This window comes from Trichomycterus rosablanca, chromosome 12 (assembly GCF_030014385.1).
Source record: "Trichomycterus rosablanca isolate fTriRos1 chromosome 12, fTriRos1.hap1, whole genome shotgun sequence".
NCBI classification, from domain to species: Eukaryota; Metazoa; Chordata; class Actinopteri; order Siluriformes; family Trichomycteridae; genus Trichomycterus; species Trichomycterus rosablanca.
In genome coordinates, this window is record NC_085999.1 from 39,187,490 (window position 1) to 39,208,486 (window position 20,997).

A 20,997-nucleotide genomic window follows, 5' to 3' on the forward strand; every position below is an offset into this window, starting at 1 on the left:
GGTCCTACAGACCCGCAGTATGTTGTAAGATCAGTAATATTATGGACGGGTTGAATATTTGTGACGTGGCCGCATTAACAGAATATCCTGCTACTCCAAAATCCTACATCATTTATGTTCTTTCTTCATTTGCTGCTAAATCAGATTAGAAAAAAAATAGCAAGAAACGTTTTTTTTTTAAAATATGGCTAGAGCTGTATCCCAGCTGGGTTCGAATCCCAGCGATGCTGTCAGCTGAGATTTACTGGGGAGGGTTTGGGGGGGCGCGGTGGTCCAAAATGATTCACTAAGAGGATCTATTACATTTACATTTAGACGATGCTTTTATCCAAAGCGACTTACACAGTAATGAGCAATTGAGGGTTAAGGGCTTTGCTCAGGGACCCAACAGTGGCAACTTGGTGGTGGCAGGGCTTGAACCGGCAACCTTCTGTTTACTAGTTACTAGTTACTACTACTAAAGATTTAATTATTAACAAGTTAGTACTGAATGAGCAGTGATAGCTCAGTGGTTTAGGTACTGGACTAGTAATCAGAAGGTTGCTGGTTCAAGCCCCGCCACTGCTGGGCCCCCTGACCCGGGCTCTTAACCCATAATTGCTCAATCTGTTTTCAGTCATAATTGTAAGTCACTTCAGGATCAAAGCGTCCACTAAATGCTGCAAATGTAAATGAATGCATCTTGTTTCTCCATCACTTTTCTACATCGTCACCTTCCGATGCATTTTTCCAGCGTCGTACCGACTTTTTAATGTTTGTGGTGGAGCTCGTAGCCACTGATGCGCCGCTGCTTTCACATCATCATTACATGAAAATCTTCTTCACCTTAAAGCTTCTTTTCAGCGTCCAAATCAGACGGAGCTAAATCCGGACTATAAGCGTCTCTCAGACACGAGCGATTACTCCTCCACCTCCTCCACCCTCACCGCTTATAACCACAATATAAAAGTGAGGAGACTTTTTGAAGATCCCTCGTAGATTTATTTTGGGGTGTTCTACCTCCCGAATCATTTCTGACACGCAGCCTGGTGGTGTAAAGCATCTTCGGAGGGATTTCCTCACACCGAAAATGCATTTGTTTTTTATTTGATTGTGTACTTGTGTACTAATCTATTGCACACTTCACACCATGGCTGCAGATATCGGCTGTGTTTCAAACCACATTCAGTATAACACTATGTTATATACACTGATACCAACGAGCCAAAACATTAGAACCACCTGTCTGGAATTCTGTCTCTTGTCAGTGCGCTCTTAGTGCAGGTCCCAGGCCCGGATGGAAAGGCACTGGGTGTAAAAATGCGCTGTGCCAAGATGTGCTGTGGCGACGCCTAAATACACGTATTTCACACTCTGGGTTCCAAACTGTATCACGACCTGTATAATACAGCGACTGAGTTTCTTAAAATATTTGAGAGTATTTTTGCAGTATTACAGATAAAAATGTGAACAGTATTTTAGTAAAGTGTTACATGGACTTGAACACTTCGACACTTGTTGTCTCCACTGTTCCACGCTGGCTGACACACAATCGTCCTGTCTGGTTCATTTTTGACAGTGTTGTTATAAACTGTGTTGTATTTACTGTACCGTATCAGACCGGCTTTGTACCGCATCATGATGTGTGTTTCGTTCTGAATTCTAATTTTATGCCAAATGTTGAACGTCGTGAATCTACACGTGCCTAAAATATTGCCAGCCGTTCTGTTTACAATTGTATACAACAAGGCAAAGCATGTTTTCAAACAGTTTCTGTTATTTTGCGTATCATTATTTATGTCGAGTCGTGTAATGCATTGCGTCTTTGGCCAACAGAGGGGGCCGAAGAGCAGAGGCTTCATGGGTGAGTTCTTTTTAACTAACCCTAACCCTTGTTAATTCGCTCCAGGTGGAAGTTTTTCTATACATCACGGTTTCTCTCCCTCGGGGTGCATTCACGTGAGAATTAGCAAAACCGCTTTGACCCAGTCTGCTGTTCGCTGACCGTTCAAAGCTCCTCCAATGAGACGAACTGTTTGATACGAGGCGATAAAAGCGACTCAGGCCGTACGAACAAAACTTAGCATGACTTATTGTAGTAAACCAGCGAGGAATGTGATTAGTGGAGGAACTTATTCACTCACACTCTCACTTACTCACTTAAACACTCACTCACACACCTAAATACACACTCACTCACACACACACACTTAGACACACACACTTAGACACACACACTTAGACACACACTCACTTAAACACACACTCACTCACACACACTTACTCACTCACACACTCACTTAAACACTCACTCACACCTAAATACACACTCACTCACTCACTCACTCACACTCATGTTTAGTTAACTACTCACACACTCACTCACTCACACCTAAATACTCACTCACTCACTCACTCACACACACACTCATGTTTAGTTAACTACTCACACACTCACTCACTCACTCACTCACTCACACACACTCATGTTTAGTTAACTACTCACACACTCACTCACTCACTCACTCACTCACACACACTCATGTTTAGTTAACTACTCACACACTCACTCACTCACTCACTCACTCACTCACACACACTCATGTTTAGTTAACTACTCACACACTCACTCACTCACTCACTCACTCACACACACTCATGTTTAGTTAACTACTCACACACTCACTCACTCACTCACTCACTCACTTACACACACTCATGTTTAGTTAACTACTCACACACTCACTCACTCACACCTAAATACACACTCACTCACACACACTCATGTTTAGTTAACTACTCACACACTCACTCACTCACACACACCTAAATACACACTCACTCACTCACTCACACACACACTCATGTTTAGTTAACTACTCACACACTCACTCACTAACTCACTCTCTCTCTCTCTCTCAACCACATTCAAATACCATAAACTGTGTGACTGTAATGTTCTCCACTTTTTTAAAGAAGATTTTCACAAGATTCTGGAATGTGTCTGTGGGAATTTGTGGCCTATATTACACTATGAGCATTTGTGAGGTCAGACACTAAACATTAAAATAAAATTGTGATTATGGGTGTAATAACTGGTACGTTTTAATAGTAACCAGACTAAATCTGATGTCCGTGATGATTCTCTGGAGTTCTTGTGTTCCTCTCCTGGTACTGGGTGGTGCATCTGCTTTTATCTGATGCTGCTCTGCGTTTCTTCTTTTTGTTCTTCTGCAGATCGTTTTACTGAGATGTGTGGGTCGATATGACGCCTTTTAGTTGCACATAAAAGGCCCATCAAACATTTTATCCATCCCTGTATTGTCATGGTCGGCCGGTGTAACGTTACGAGGTTTTTCTGCAGCACGGCATGACGTCCTCTTACAGCACAAATATTCCACTGTGTGCTACAAAAAATGTTCACACACCCGGTAAAACGGCAGGTTAGTGAACAAATATCAAACCTAAAGAAATAATTTCAGATTTATTTCAACATTTAATGTGACCTGAATTCAGCTCAACCTCTGAACAACAACAAAAAAAGTAATAGTAATAATAATAACAATAATAATAATATAACAACAACAAAAGTAATAGTAATAATAATAACAATAATAATAATATAACAACAACAAAAGTAATAGTAATAATAATAACAATAATAATAATATAACAACAACAAAAGTAATAGTAATAATAATAATAATATAACAACAACAATAATAATAGTAAAAATAATAAAAACAACAATAAATAAATAAGTAATTAATCAAATAATAATAATAATGTAAATAATTCAATAATAATTGTAATAATATTTTTAAATAACAACAAAACAACAATATTAATAATAAATAAGTAAATAAATAATAAAAATTTAACAACAACAACAATAATAAATAATAATAATGTAAATAATTAAATAATAATAATAATTTTAAATAATAACAACAACAATAATAAGAAATAAATAATAATAATAACAACAACAACAACACAATAATAACAATAATAATAAATAATTAAATAAGTAAATAATCAAATATTAATAATAATGTAAATAATTACATAATAATAATTTAATAATAACAAAACAACAATAATAAATAAATAAGTAAATAATAACAACAAAACAATAATAACAACAATAATAATAAATAATTAAAGAAATAAGTAAATAAGTAAATATTAATAATAATGTAAATAATTAAATAATAATTATAATAATCTTCAACAACAATAAAAAGAATAATTTTAATAACAGCAACAAAACAACAATATTAATAATAAATAAATAAGTAAATAATAATAATAACAACAAAACAACAACAACAATAATAATAAATAAATAAGTAAATAATAATAATAACAACAAAACAACAACAATAATAATAAATAAATAAGTAAATAATAATAATAACAACAAAACAACAACAACAATAATAATAAATAATCAAATAACAACAACAACAATAATAATAATAATAATAATGATAAAAAACTAAAATAATGTGTTTGCATGAGTGCAGCCCCTCTTATAATGGGGGTGTGGCTGTGCTCAGAATGAACCAATCACATAAAAGCTCATGTTAAATAATCCTCAGTACCTGCCATCAATTACAGTAACTCTGATTCAAACCCAAATCATATAAATACTCTGTTATTAAACCCCTGATTTAAAAAAAATATTCTTGATCCACGTGCTGTCTGATCATAGGTCGATTTTAAACCTAAATCTTGTCTCTAAGATTCGTGTCCCAATAATTATGCTCTTATCTGAGCTGAAACAGTATCATAGAACATTTCAGTCAGGACTTAGACCCAAACACAGGTCTAAAACTGCTTTAATTAGGGTCGTTAATGATCTATTATTGTGTTTTGATAGTGGATACGTTTCATTTTTAGTTCTATTAGGTCTTATTTGGGACAGAAGCAAATAGGAGTGAACATTTTGTAGAATATTGAGGTTACAGGGTGTTTAAAAGGTTCCACAATGACCAGGTGAGTTGGTAACAGGTGAGGGAATCATGATTGGGTATAAGAGGAGGATCCAAGAAGAATTATAAATCAGTCCAAATGCAGGGTTGCAAAGAATTTAGAATTTTTCACCATTTACTGTACATAATATTGTGAAAAGATTCAGGGAAGCAAGAGAAGTCTCAGTCTGTGTAACATTTGTGATAAATAACTGTAATTGTAGTGATTATTATGGGCACAATGAGATGGGGGATCATGGAGATTAATGCATGACTCTCCATGTGCGATGAACCTGCCTGGTACAGGTGAAAAGAAGTGGTCTGTACTGCACATGTGTCGGAGGGGGCGTGTGTTAGTCAGCAGCAAAACCAAAAATACGACCAGGTCATTAAATACGACGAGATGCCTAGATAAAATATCATTATTATTATTAAGTCATTGATTAACATTGATTCATTAAAACGTTTTCTATTTAGTGAACATGTTTACATTATGTGTGATTAATTAATGCTTAAATCAGAAGTTTATTACCAATTACAGACACTAATGCACTTATATAAAGCAACTTACAATTCTCAGTGAATACAAATTGAGCCCTTGAGGATTAGGCTACTTGCTCAGGGGTCCAACAGTGGCACCTTGGTGATGGTGGGGCTTTACTCAGCAACCTTATAATTACTAGTCCAATACTTAAACTAGTGAGCTACCAGTTTTTGGTTATTATGGTTAAAATCAGCATTATAACACTGTAATGATCTTGTGTGTTTATCTTATTAATACACAAGAGAGAGGAAGAGAGAGAGAGAGAGAGAGAGAGAGAGAGAGAGAGAGAGACAGACAGAGAGAGAGAGAGAGAGAGACAGACAGAGAGAGAGAGAGAGAGAGAGAGAGAGAGAGAGACAGACAGACAGACAGAGAGAGAGAGAGAGAGAGAGACAGATTGTTGTATGATAAACCTGTCGGGTAGGCTGGGAGGTTGGGATCACGCTGGTCCAGCAGGTAAGCAGGTGTGTTCATACAGAAACATTCACTCCTTTATTATCCAGGATTACAGCAACACACCGCACGTTGACTCGACCTCTCGCTTAAATATTAATAATTATTAATTTATTGTTAAATAATCTGCTGCTTTTACAAACCCGGAGCTGCTCTTTGGTGTCGGATGGATCTCACAGGTTCTGTGATTTTCTTATAGGATTTACCTGCATAATGTTTATACCTCACCTCACCTACTGCTGCGCTCAATAACCAACAAACCCAGGTAACTAACACCAGTCGGGATTTGTGTTTTATTAGAATATTCTGATTTTAATAGGGTATCAGATTTTATTTTCACTCTATCTGTATTATAATATCATAATATTATTATATTATCATAAAGCAAGTGTAGAATAGCACAAAGGTGTAAAATAAACTGTGTTTAGTTAGCCAGTTTAAAATAAACACAGTAAAAATAAAGCCTCAGGTCTGTTCGAATTGATTAACCAGTGTGGGGCTTGAAGTGACAGCCTTTTGATTACTATTCCAGTATTGTAACCAGTGATTTACTGCGGCTCATAATCTATATAAAATCTACAGTATATCTATATCTATAATCTATATGATTTAAATCTACAACACAGATACTAAACTATAATAGAAAAGCTTTGACCTTCCTGAACTTCCACTCTCGACCCCTGACATATCCCGTCATGTCTGTGTAGATGCCCGGCCAGCCGATAGCACCACTATGATTGGAACTCAGATCCTAGCAGTGGTGGGCAAGTGTAACAGCGTCCGATAAGAAAACTTGTTAATAAAATGATTATTATTAAGATATTATTCATATTCATTATAAATTAAAATTCCAAACTTAATTAATAAATCTGGTGGTTTTAATCCCAGAACATAACTAGCAGATTTATAAATATGTTTAATTAAAAATAAAGTAAATAAAGTGTATAATAATGCAGGTGTGTTTTGACTTTATATAATAAACATCAAACACAATAAATCTACAATTCAAAATTATTATAATTAAAAAATTAAATTATATAAAAATAATTACAACAAGTTTATTAAAATATAAAATGATTAAAAGTCAAAAATACAAAAATGTATTAATATTTCACCTAAAACTTCTATAGTTCAGTTAAACATGTGAGGTTCGAAAATTACGTGTCATTTATTATTTAAGTAAATTAATCACAGAAAAACATTATTTAAATGCACAGTTTAAGAGAAGAGGTTAAAATTAATATATTACACTGGACAGTAAAATTAGGTTACAACTAAAGTTAATATTACAAATAAATATAAATAAAGAGGACTTTAGTGTTTACAAAATACAATAAGATTTACTGTGACTTTAAATTGAAGCAATACACTGTTAATTTAATTTTAAAATCTTTTCCTGAGGTCATCCATTGTCAGAAAGTTCAATGTCACAAATGAAAACACATTTTATAATAAACTGCATGCGAATAAACTGTCAATAAATGTTTATTGTTTTTAATATTGAGTTTTGCCGCTCAGTTGCACATATCATATAAAAATCATTTGCATAAATATCATATAACATTTCAGTGTCAAGAGTAAAATGTGCATCATGTATAAGCAGATCTAAAGTCCTAAAGCTGTTGTTGCCTTTTAAAATTAATATTAATAAATGTTTTGTAGACTGTCAAAAAGTACATTAATGATAAACATCAGCCACAATATTTGGAGTGATTAAGAAATGATATATAAATCTAATATTACAAATAAATATAAATAAAGAGGACTGTAGTGTTTACAAAATATAATAAAAGTATAAAAAAAGAAATGTGGAATAATTCTTATTCCCTCTGTTTATCATCTGCTACAGATTGAAAAAATCTTATAATCGTGTATTTAACACTTCCAGAAACAAATTTATTTTTTAAAAGTATTTTCTGTTCTCTGTTTCTTAATATAAAATAAGTTAAAAGAGTACTCGAGTGTTTTTCAGCCTTGTCTTTATCTCAATCTACTGTGTGAATCTTCACCACAAACTATCATTTCAGCATGTTTACCTAAAAAAAACCTTCCCCAAAACATGTAGATCTATGTATAATTACATAATAAATATAAATACATAATACATATAATTACATAATAAAAGTGTAAGTTGGAACTGTGACAAAAAAAACTATTATCATTATTATTATTATTATTATTATTATTTTTATTATTATTATTAGCAATACAACATATTATATTACAGATTATTACAAAATAAACTAAATATTATTATTATTAATTTTGATGTTTTTATTACTATTATCAATATTATTATTGTGACTAATAGCAAAATTATTATAATTTTTATTATTATTATTTATTATTAACAATACAACATTATTATATTACAAAATTATTATTATTGTTTTTTATTATATTGTTTTATTTTATTATATAGTATTATTATTATTGTTAATAATATTATTATTAACAAAAATAGCAATACAAAATTATTATTATTATTTCCACTACTACTACTACTACTTTTATTTTGTTATTATTATTAATAACAATAACAATACAAAATTATCATAATACAAAAAGATTATTATTAGTATTAGCAAAATATTATTATTATTATTATTATTATTATTATTATTATTATTATTATTATACTGTATCTTTAATATGGCAAGATGTGCAGATTAATAGAAGAAATACAGATTTTACACTTAAATAATTAAATTATTTAATAAATCTATAAGAATGAGACTGATGAACTAAAGCTGTTATTATTATAAAGTTAATACAGGGTTTTATTTTTTACTGCAGGGAAAAATAAAATTTACTGCAAAAAATAAATATTGACTTTATATTTGTTAAGATAAGATGTAAAATGTTGGAATACGCGTGTGTACACAGTTATATAAGTGTAATACCTGTATGAGATTTAAAATGATTGGCATCTTTACTCTCTTGTTTACTTTGTTTATATTATATTATAGCTTCTTCTTCCAATAACTTCTGTTAATATACTGGGAATCATGACGGGATTCCATTTGTTTCTTAAATATTGTTGTTAATTAATAATTGAAATGTTTTTACACCTCATTAAAATCATTCATCTTTTTAATCTTGTTTTCTTGTTGGGGTCAGTACCGCCTTCAGATGGCCGGATTCTTTAAGCAGTTACGACTTCTTCTTTGGAAAAATGCCCTGAGCGTGATCAGGCAGCCGGTAAGTACAAACAAACATTAATAAAACTTCAGAGTAGCGTTCATAATGCTGCGTAACACCTACATGTGTGATTTATGATAAACATTTATTAAAGCTTCTGATTTTATTATTCATTTTAATGTAAAGTTGACAAAATCTCTCTATTTCTTTATGTAAAATACCCCCCCACACACAAATGTCCTCCCAATTTAGTCATATCCAATTATTCAATGTGTATTTCCAACTGAGGAGGGCCGTCATGACACGTGTGTAGTATCAACCGCTTCTTTTCACCTGCACCAATCTCCATTATTGATCAGCCAGCAGAGGTCGTAACTGCAGCATTCACACCCTTGGACCAATCAATCACTGGGTGTGTTGGCACCCGGACTAACGTTAGCAGAGCTGAGATTCGAACCCGCAAGCTCAATTTGTCAGCACTGGTGGGCTAGCGTGTTTTATCGCTGAGCCACCTGAACGCCAACATAAATTTTTTAACATCAGGTTCTAGACTGACCTCTATGTATTGTATTGTCTTAAAATGTTAAATATTTACACTTTAGTGGGTGCGACTGCTATGTCAGAATCACTTTATATGAATAATATAATAAAATATTATAATCATTTATTCTGTGAGCTTGCACCTCACCACAGGCTGCTTTTACGTGATACACAGCCAAACCGCTTTTGTGCCAACCGTGCCATTGTTTTCTAAGGAGTGAGGAACACCGTGCAGATTCACCGCTTTGACTTTTACTGCTTGACGCTGAGCTCAAAGTTCGATTGTGCCACTGACCTTTTCAAACCGACGCCAGTTAGACAAATGAAGTGCACAGACGTGGCGGAGAGAAAACGATTCTCACCGTTCCATAAAACCAGGAACTGTTCAACTGATAAAATCAACGTTAAATTAAAAACACGACACGGCGAGAATAGTGACCAGTGGGATCTGGATTTGGCAGACTGGGTTTGAATCCTAGAATCTTGAATCATAGTTTCCTCACACTGGAATCGCCTGTCGTGGCTTCATAGCTCTTTAATAAGACTTAACACGGCTTTAAATTAGAACCACGTCATTTCGAGAATGGTAACCAGTAGGCTCAGGATTCAGCAGACTGGGTTTGAATCTTCCTAATCCTGGAATTGCTTGTTGAGGCATTGCAGCTCTTTAATAAGATTTAATGCGTCTTGAAATGAAAGGAATACACTCCTAATGTAATCTTTCCTGAGGTCATCCATTGTCAGAACATTCTTCTATAAATTAAAACACATTTAATAAAAAACTGCACGTAAATATACTGTTAATACTTTCAATAAATAATGTTTATTGTTTTTAATAGTGTGTTTTGCTACTCAGTTGCACGTATCATGTAAATTCAGAAACGTTTTAGTGTCAGAGTAAAATCTGTATCATGTGAAAGCAGCCCTAAAACTATGAGGGCGTATTAGGGCCACTGTAAAAAAAAATATATTTGAGTTTTGATTTCGAGATTAAAGTTGAAATGATTATGAGAATAAAGTGGAAATATAATGGCCAGAGAGTGAGCAGCCGTCGTGGGCTTGTCATTTCAGAGAAACGTGGGTCTCAGTACCTGGAGGGCAGTACCTCCGGTGCGTGTTACTGTGGTTATCCAGTAACCCGTGATTATTTTTGGGCGGCTGTTTGTATCGTGCGCTTCCATCCACATGATATGACGACTAAACCCATCAATGCAATTATAGCGATACCGTACGGATTTAGTTTATCGTACGAGTCCATAAGGTTTTGGGGCCTCGGTTGAAGTACTGGCAACGACGCAGACACAGAGCGCACCGGTGCTGCACGTTCTTCTAAATAAAAACAGTTTATTACAAAGCAGTTTCAGCGTCCTTACACTAATAACACGCTGGTGCTGATGTACAGGAGATCGAGGATTTCTTTGTTTGTGAAACCGATAAGAAAGTAGAACAATACCAAATCATGAACATCCCTCATTTTATAACCAGGAGGTCACTGCGGCCATAATATTTCCACTTTAACCTCCAAATCATTTCGACTTTAATCTCGAAATCGAAACTTAAAAAATATTTTTCTTTAAAGTGGCCCTAATACGCCGTTGTATAAAGCTTTTTCCCTTTTAAAATTAATTTTAATAAATATTTTGTAGACTTATTTAGGTTGTCAGAAAGTACATTTATTTTGTCACATAGCATATTAAACACCAGCCACAGTATTTAGAGTTTGTGAATAAGAAATTATATTTATTTTTTTAATTCCTTGTATTTATTTTCACAAAAAACAATAAAGGTTGATTAGATTTGCTGGATTTGCTTAATAATACTGAGTATTTTTATTGTGTTTTTATTTTAGGGCTGGTCTCTGGTCCTCTTAATCTGGCCGGTGGTGATTTTTATCATCCTGGCCGTCACTCGCTCACAATTTCCACCCAAACTCAAATACACGTGTAAGTAATCCTTCATTACTTCATTACTTCAGCATTTACTGTTATTTATTACATGTATGTTGTGTTTATTCAGATTTGTGTTTAAAACCTGCATAAAAACAATGTGGGATTAATTAAAGTCAGCAGAACCTGATTGGTGACCAATAAAAACCAGCAGATCTGTCATAAAACACAAGAAATGATGATTTTGTTTATAGTTTATTTACACAAAAGCAGGACTGCCTTACTCAAACTGTATTGTTAGCATTGTGCTAACAGAAGCTTTAACTGTAGCACAGTGAGGTTGTGCACTGGTTAGAAACATATACTGTATATACAGTATAAGTATTAAAAACATAATAGCAGTAAAAATAAAACAAATCTGTCATGAATGTTGATATTTTATTTTACAGATTTGTCATTACACTTGCTACTGGCTGCTAACTGGCTAGCTTATCACAGTGGCTAGGGTAATAAGCTAACCATCATATTCCTTATGCATGTTGTTTGGGAAGTAATATTCTATTAAAATAAGACTAGATTACTAAAAATAATACTTATTTTAAAGCAAATCTGCCCACAATAATGACACTATAATTACATTTAGCACTAAATGAACTTCTGCTGCAAGCTCCCTAACAACTGATGCTAACAATTTAGCATTCTAGCATGCAGCTCTAAGTATCTGATGCATTGTGTTTAAATGTTGCACAACCTGCACAAAAAAAGCAACTATTTCTGGTGTGGGATTAACAAAAACCAGCAGAACCTGATTGGTGACCAATAAATACCAGCAGATCTGTCATAAAAACACAAGAAATGATGATTTTGTTTATAGTTTATTTACACAAAAGCAGGACTGCCTTACTTAAACTGAATTGTTAGCATTGTGCTAACAGAAGCCACTTTAACTGTAGCACAGTGAGGTTGTGCACTGGTTAGAAACAGATATAAAAGTTTTAAAAACATAACAGGAGTAAAAATAAAACAAATCTGTCATGAATGTTGATATTTTCTTTACAAATTTGCTATAAACTGTTTGGGAAGTAATATTCTATTAAAATGAGACTAGATTACTAACAATAATACTTATTTTAAAGCAAATCTGCCCACAATAATGACACTATAATTACATTTAGCACTAAATAAACTTCTGCTGCAAGCTCCCTAACAACTGATGCTAATAATTTAGCATTCTAGCATGCAGCTCTAAGTATTTAATGCATTTAAGGTCCTTAACAGTATTTTTTGTTATTTGTTTCTTCTATTTCTTCATAAATATTAACATAAACATTTAACTGAGCCTTTTCAGTAAGTAGAACTTTAACTTTTAGCTTTTTGACTGCGTGACTGATTCTCCGAGCTAAATCACACCCATCTTTGCTTACAAAACCAGTTTCTTTGTGTTTTTTCCGCTGCTGGACACGCCGTCTTTGTCTGTGCTAATAAATAGGTGAAAGATGTAGGTGTAACACGATGATATGGCTTTTTATTATTGTAGGAACCGGTCGTATTGACTTGCACGTAAGCTTTGTCTGTCTGTCTGTTATGAGCATTAAAAACAGACGGGATTTTACTGCTGCACAGAAATACGCGTGTATTTACTGTACTCTGTACGTATGGAGCCTCTTTCTGTTAAACGTTTGCACCGGTGGAGTTACAGAACCCTGGAAGCTCTGAGTTTTCCTAGAAAATGCGTTAATCCTCCAGTGAGGTGTTATTCTCATACACAGTGTTGTTTACTCTCTAATTGTGGTCTCATGGGTGTCGCTCTGCTCCATCGTGACGCTCTCGCTTACATGTAGGGACCTCGGATGAAGATTTTCAGCCGAGCAGAGGTCAGGTATATGTTCGGAATGAATAGGTGCAGAGATCTGGAATCACGGCTCCTCTGCTGCATTTATTTGATTTAGAGTCGTATTAGTTTGAGTTTGTGTGGAATTATTTCGTGCATGGTTACGCCTGAGAAAGGTACCGGTGGTTCCAAACACGTGAAAGCTAAACCCAAGACAGTTAGAGTTAGCTAGAGTCCAAAATTTAATCGTTTTAAAGCTGCTGTTATTTATTTATTTATTTATTTATTTTTATTTCAATAATAAACTGAAAATATCATGTACATTTACATTTCTGGCATCTAGCAGAAGCTTTTATCCAAAGTGACCTACAGTATTGTGACATTATATTGTCTAAGCAATTGAGGGTTAAGGGCCTTGCTCAAGTGGTGGGGCTTAAACCAGCGACCTTTCGATTACTAGTCCGGTACCTTAACCGCTAGGCTGCAACTACATTACGGACAGGCCTGTGCTAGGACGGCTGTCGTAGGCTTGCCAATCTAGAGATGCGCCGGTAACAGTATCGGAACCTTGTGCATTACAGTTCCCAATAGGTGGCACGGTGGCTCGGTGGGTAACACAGCCTCACAGCGAGAAGGTCCTGGGTTTGTTCCCCGGGTCCTTACTGTGTGGAGTTTGCATGTTCTCCTCGTTTCTGTGTGGGTGTGAGGTGAACTGGAGATACAAAATTGTCCATGACAAGTGCAAGGCAGAAATACTCATCAGACAGTGCATCACTCCAGCCACTCCACCCTCTGCATGTTTGTGAGGGTTGGAGGAAAACAGTTTCCTGAAACTGTTTACAGACAACAATCCGAGGCAAATGTGTAACCCTCACCCTGCCGGCTGCTCCACCACACGCCCTGCCAAGTCAGCTTTTGTAAACATGACCCCTGCAAAGACAAATTTAGTTTAAAAAAATCCAGAGTTTTGTTCCCAGACCCTAACCCTAGAGAACAGGAGCCTTTTGCGTGTATCGTCAACACTGAATCTATCTAATAGATTGTTGGTTGTCATCCATATACAGTATGTACATCATGTAAACAGTCAATAAGAGCATTGGGAGGAAGGTCAGAGGTTGGTCTGGTAGACACATAAAGCTGCGTATCATCAGCATAACAGTGAAAACGAATACCATAGTGGCGGTAAGGGGGAGGAGGTAAATATTAAATAGAAGTGGTCCTAACACTGAGCCCTGTGGGACTCCACAACAGACTGAGGAACTCTATAATAGTAAATTAATAGATGTTTCTATTATATTTTATTCTAAAGTGTCATAATAGAGAGTGGGGACAAATACTATTCTTCTTATATTTTTCTTATCTTATAGGGAGTTTTTATAAACCTTTTAAAATCATATATCCTAAAAATGCATTTTAAAGTTAATTTTTATAAACACGGAGGACGGAAACGGCACCGATTCGGCTCAATGACCCGTCCACATTGACTTTTATTTGATTGTAGATGTTTTATCTGGTCGGCTTCATTTCATTTGTTATTAAACATCCATTCCTGCATTTCAGGCCTGGAACACATTCCAAAAAAATTTGGGACGGGGCCAATTTAGGACTAGTAATAATAATAATAATAATAATGATAATAATCTATTTTATTTATGGTGCCTTTCAAAACACTCAGGACACTTTACAAAAGCAAGAAAGTAACAGACATCAATAAACCATTAAAATCGAATAGAAAATCAATTAAGATAAATACAATAAAATCAATACAATCTCTAAGCAGTGTAATGTAAACACTGTTGAACAAATATTGGGGTAGTAGTACCAATCAAGTTCGAAAGATTAGTAGTAGGCTAGCTTGGCAAGCCGTAGCCTAGTGGTTAAGGCACAGGACTAGTAATCCAAAGGTTGCTGGTTTAAGCCCCACCACTGCTAGGTTGCTGCTGTTGGGCCCATGAGCAAGGCCCTTAACCCTCAATTGCTCAGACAGTATACTGTAATGTAAGTCGCTTTGGATAACGGCGTCTGCTAAATACTGAAAATGTAAATGCTTGAAGAGGTGAGTTTTAAGATAACGATTTAAAAGTAGAGAAACAATGGATAGTACGGATATGGATTGGGAGGGTGTTCCAGAGAGAAGGGGCAGAGTGGCTAAAAGCCCTCGCGCCCGTAGTCGACAGGCGGACAGAAGGAATAGAAAGCTGGAAGGCTGAGGAAGACCTAAGAGTGCGGGTGGGATTGTAGACTTGGAGTAAATGGAAGATGTAACAGGGTGCTGGACCATGTAGAGCTTTGAATGTGAATAATAAGATCTTAAAGTGTATGCGATAATTTACGGGGAGCCAGTGAGGCCTGCAATAAAATAAAATAAAAGTCAAAGTAAACGTAAAAAGCTCGTACTCGAGGTAGATTTCCTTTCTCTGCATCACAAGATTCATAATCCAGTCTTAAGGTCATAAGAATCAAAACAGATCAGTATTCTTGATGTGACCACACCCGGAGCGACAAGTGAATAGCCGTGACATGCAGGATAACGATTCGTGCTTCTGGTTTATTAAAGCACAAAGCATGAAAAATGTGGACGGGCCGGCTGGGAACCTCTGTCCTGGTTTTGTATAGAGCCATAATTGCTCGTCCCAACCCACAGAGTCTTATTCAGATTATGCAAATGTACTGTAAGCTGTTGTATACTGTAAGTACAGACTCATCAGGGATGGCACATGTGGGTCGAAAATATACACACACAAAAACATACGATTCTTTAATATCTTTTAAGTTTGCTTTATACCCTAGTAATTTATTATGAGTGATTGGGGCAGAAATGTTCACAAGTCACAAAATACGAGTCCGAGTCTTTAGGCTAGAGTCCGAGTCAAGTCATGAGTCAATATAATCTACACAAAACATATATTGCAAATGTAGCGTAGAAATATAGAAATAATCTGTACGTTTAGATAAAAAACAATCCATAACCGCTGCTTACCTTAGCTTCTGTTCTTCCAGATGCTATTACATTTATAAGCGTGCGTCCCATTAGGAACAGAATCCGTTATTTTGTAAATGTGCTTATAATTAAAAACCTCCAAACTTTTCCCGGTCGTGAAGTAAAACAGGAAGTCGTTAGAAAGCCGATCGAGCGTTTCATTACCGCGTCATCTGTGTGACGCAAACCGAATAAATGCAAATAACAGCATTTCTTACTAACAATTACAATCAGAAGCTCTGATTGGTTCAGAAAGCGGTTCTTACAACCATCAGCGCCGATTCTGTAGGAGCGTCTCATTCACATTATCTGTTACTGTGAAGTGCACTACGTAGGGTATTCCACCATTTTAAGTAGGGAGCGACGCTTCATCACTACGCCGGAAGCTGCTGGAACATTTACACATTGTGTGTGTTGTGGGTTAAGACGGCCGGAGCGTTATTATTATTATTATTATTATTATTATTATTATTATTATTATTATTATTAGAGAGCAGAAAATGACACGATCAGAATGATGTTGAATCATATATATATATATATAATTATCACACCTAAATAATGTTGCTGACTTTTGTTTTTGTAAAACTGTCCCACCCATTAAAAACATTGATTTTCGGGTGTGGTGGAAGTGTTTAACGTAAAGGCCGGCACGATGGCTCGGTGGGTAGCACTGTCACCTCACTGCAAGAATGTCCTGGGTTCCTTTCTGTGCTGAGTTTGCATGTTCTCCCCGTGTGTGCGTGGGTTTCCTCCGGGAGCTCCGGTTTCCTCCCACAGTCCAAAAACATGCAGTCAGGTTAATTGGAGACACTGAATTGCCCTATAGGTGAATGGGTGTGTGTGTCTGCCCTGTGATGGACTAGTGCCCCATCCAGGGTGTTACTGTGTGCCTTGCGCCCATTGAAAAGCTGGGATAGATTTCATTTATTCATTGTCCGTTTTACCACCGCTTTATCCTGGTCAGGGTCGCTGTGGGTCCGATACACTGGGAAAATGGCAGAATACACCCCGGACAGGTCACCAGTCCATTACAGGGCAAACACACACACACACACACACACAGTATCTTCAGTTATCCTGACTGCACATCTTTGTACTGTATGTGGAAACCGGAGCTCCCGGAGGAAAACCACACAGACACGGGGAGAACATGCAAACTCCACACAGAAGGGACCCAGACTGCTTTACCTGGGAATCAAACCCAGGACCTTCTTGCCGTGAGGCTAGATCAAAGATCAAAAAGACATAAATAACAGATACGATCCTATAAAAGCTAACACGTAGATACTGCACATGGTTTCAGGTTGGATTGTATAGAATTGTAGTTATTTCCTTTCCAAAGCTCCTCCAATGAGACAAACTGTTTGATACGAAGCGACTCAGGCCGTACAAACGACGCTTAGCGTGACTTATTGTAGTAAAACAGTGAGTGAGGAATGTGATTAGTGGAGGAACTTATGAGCAGTAATAATGAAGAGAAGTTTAGTGCTCCTGTCTCCTTCTTTTACTACATTAAACCACGTTAAGCTTTATTTTCAACCAGAAGCGTTTTAGACTCTGGGAGAAGCTGATTCTGATTCTCACCGTTTCTCAGAAGCTGGAGCTGCAACACAAGTTTAAAAGTGAAACAGGGAGGAGAATCCAGATAAACACAGATACATATGGAGCTGTAGCCCTGGATCTGATGATGTTTTACCTCAGGGTGGAATTATTTAATTGAATGACTTTGATACCCGTCTGTATCGAAGGTGCCAAGAATCGTGACGCCGGTTGTTTGTTTAGCTGAGGTTTTTAAATCAAAGCTTTAACACTTGAGGTCTGATTTATGAACTTAGTGGAATTTACAGAATTACATAAGCTGTGGTTTGGGCCACTCCCACCTTTTTCCAACATTCAGTACGTGTATAACCGGACGCTATGGTTACGCAATGATTGTTAAACTTAGTGAACTCAGGAAATAAAGAAAACGCATTCGGATTTTATATCATCCGGAGATCCATCTCATCTTTAACTCCACTGTGGCTGAATTATTATGAATATTATCCCTAATTAAAATCTATTTTATTCCCTAGGAGTTAAAACAAGACACATAATTCACTGATTGGTGTTATTTTTCACTGCATGGCCAAACGATGTTCAAAATTATTTTTTACTATTTATTTTTTAACTGGAGTAGCAAAAGTTCCTTCCCCATGTCAGGAAGACATGTCCACTTGACAAAACCAGTTCCCATAAAGACAGTTTGACCAGTTTGGAGTGTGTGGTGATTTCCTTTTGGCTAAATGGACCCAGATCTTGTGGAAAGCCTTCCCAAATGAGCGTAGGCTGTTAGAGCTGACGATGGGGTTTAGGAGCTCGGGAACCTGCTAATTACAAACACCATTTCCAGAAAAAATAGCAGTCTGATTCTCCTGATCATGATGCACCGTACATTTTAATAGGAGACAGATCTGGACTGCAGGCAGGCCAGTCCAGCACAAACACTCTATACATCATATCAGGACACATGTTGGCCTTGCATCTTTCACTGATAACAGTCTGGATGGTCCTTATCCATACATCACCCATACATCACCCATACATCCCCCATATCACACGTTGGCTTTAGCATATTTCACTATGCAGCGTCCTACAGATACCCAAGATAGGATTCCTGGCCACAGATGGTTATGGGGTAATTGGGGCTAACATTGACGGTCCTTACCAAACATTTATTTACTCGTCTTTCTTTTTCAGGCTATGTGGGACCGCGGAACCTTCCGAGCGCAGGTTTCTTCCCGTTCCTGCAGACGCTCATGTGCAAAACGGACAGCACCTGCTACAACAAGTCCTTCCTTGCCAGCTCCAGACAATATTCCAGAGCTTATAACACGTGGAGGATCCCACGATCACTCCGGGACACCGAATCCCAGAGGTAATGTTACGTTTCGTCTAGCTCATCTCACCCACCGTCTGCGAGGTCGTTAGAACCGAACCCAACTGCAGGACACTTAATCGAGGTGGAGCATCACAAAGGGAGAAAATTATAACGACAATAATAAGTAGCCAAAATAAAAGAAACCAAAAACAAAAGATAAACGAGAACGTTAGCTGGAGTAGAGGACATCAGACTCCTTGAGCTCGCCCAGAAATAAAAATAGAAGGACGTTCACCTCACAGGGGTCTCAGTGAAGCCACCAGCAGAACACACAACCAATCAGAAAAACAAGAAACGATAGTTGAAATAAACAGGATAAAAACTGATTTAGTCGGCCACGCCAGCTACTTGGTCCACCGATCTCTCAAGAAAGACCAAAGGCAGGGAACGTATAAGGCTTATAAACTCAGCCGGTGATCCGGCATCCTTTGGTCCTCATGGAGTAACCGCCCCTGGACCCTGAAGCCCCACAAACAAAACCACACTGGACACGGTCTGCTTCAGTGGTGGACTGGCAGCTCCGCTTATTTCACAGAGTTTGAAACTTTGTTTGTTCTTTTAATTGCTGCCGTACTTTTAATTTTATTTTGTTTTTAAATACGTGAGTACTAGCACACAGGTGGACTGAGTAGCTCCGTGTTCTGCCACCCACTGGGGGCAGCATGGATTTATGTCTCTGTGGGATGAACATCCTTTTTCATGTTGGATAGATCCCTGATGTTGATATTTTATAAATTTCTTTTAATTGCTGCCACACTTTTAATTTGATCTTTTTTCCAAATATGTGAGTTATAGCACACTGGTGGACTGAGTAGCTCCGTTTTCTGCCATCCACTGGTGACCTGGGGACAGCATAGACTTATGTCCCTGTGGGGTGAACATCGATTTTCATAATAAATAGATCCCTAATGTTGATGTTTCATGGAGTTTGAAACCTTGTTTGTTCTTTTACTTGCTGCCACACTTTCAATTTTATTTCGTTTTCAAATACGTGAGTACTAGCACACTGGTGGACTAGGTAGCTCCACTGGGGACATCATAGACTTATATCCCTGTGGGATGAGTGTTTTTTTTGTGTTAAATAGATCTCTAATGTTGATATTTCACAGCGTTTGAAACCTTGTTTGTTCTTGTAATCTCTTTTCCAAATATGTGAGTTATAGCACAGTGGTGGACTGAGTAGCTCCGTTTTCTGCCATCCACTGGGGACTTGGGGACAGCATAGACTTACAGTATGTCCCTTAACAGAGAAAAAGGGAGTTCCTAGGAATAAGATCCAAACAATGCTGACAAAAAGAATCTGTATGTACTGACGTCATTCTGTGTTAGAGAGTCACAGAGTTCATGTGCTAGACTGACCCGTCTGCAGCCCAATACCTCTCTGGTATTGTTAAACAGCTACTATTATTGATACTAAGCAGAAACAGCTGGTGTCTAGAGTTCCCAAACAATACAAAATGTTGTTAAATGTTGAAAGCAAAGTTATTTCTTCTTTGTAATAAATGGTATTAAAAAATTTATTTTATTTATCCGCGCTCGTTCCTCTGTACTCCATTGTTAGCCACGCTATTGTTCCACCTTGATTAGGTATTTGCAGATGGGTTCCAGGCGTGTGGTGATCGCACCTCGCGCTCTCCGTACCGAGACACGTTCCAGCCCCGTTACACAAGAGCGCTTTTTTGATCGGGAAACCGGTAGAACTGGTTTAGCTTTTCTTTGTCATGATGGTGTCATCAGTCATTCCTGA

At 36.6% G+C, this 20,997-nt stretch overlaps 1 protein-coding gene across 1 annotated transcript in view; it reads left to right on the forward strand.

The window, feature by feature from the left end:
- The first annotated feature begins 9,084 nt into the window (after positions 1–9,084).
- abca12 (ATP-binding cassette, sub-family A (ABC1), member 12) overlaps positions 9,085–20,997 on the forward strand; it is an 82,648-nt gene continuing 70,735 nt past the window's right edge. The window contains exons 1-3 of the mRNA XM_063005731.1: positions 9,085–9,153; positions 11,483–11,576; positions 19,070–19,247. Of these exons, the coding sequence (XP_062861801.1) occupies positions 9,085–9,153; positions 11,483–11,576; positions 19,070–19,247 (341 nt within the window). The remainder of the gene's footprint in view (positions 9,154–11,482; positions 11,577–19,069; positions 19,248–20,997) is intronic.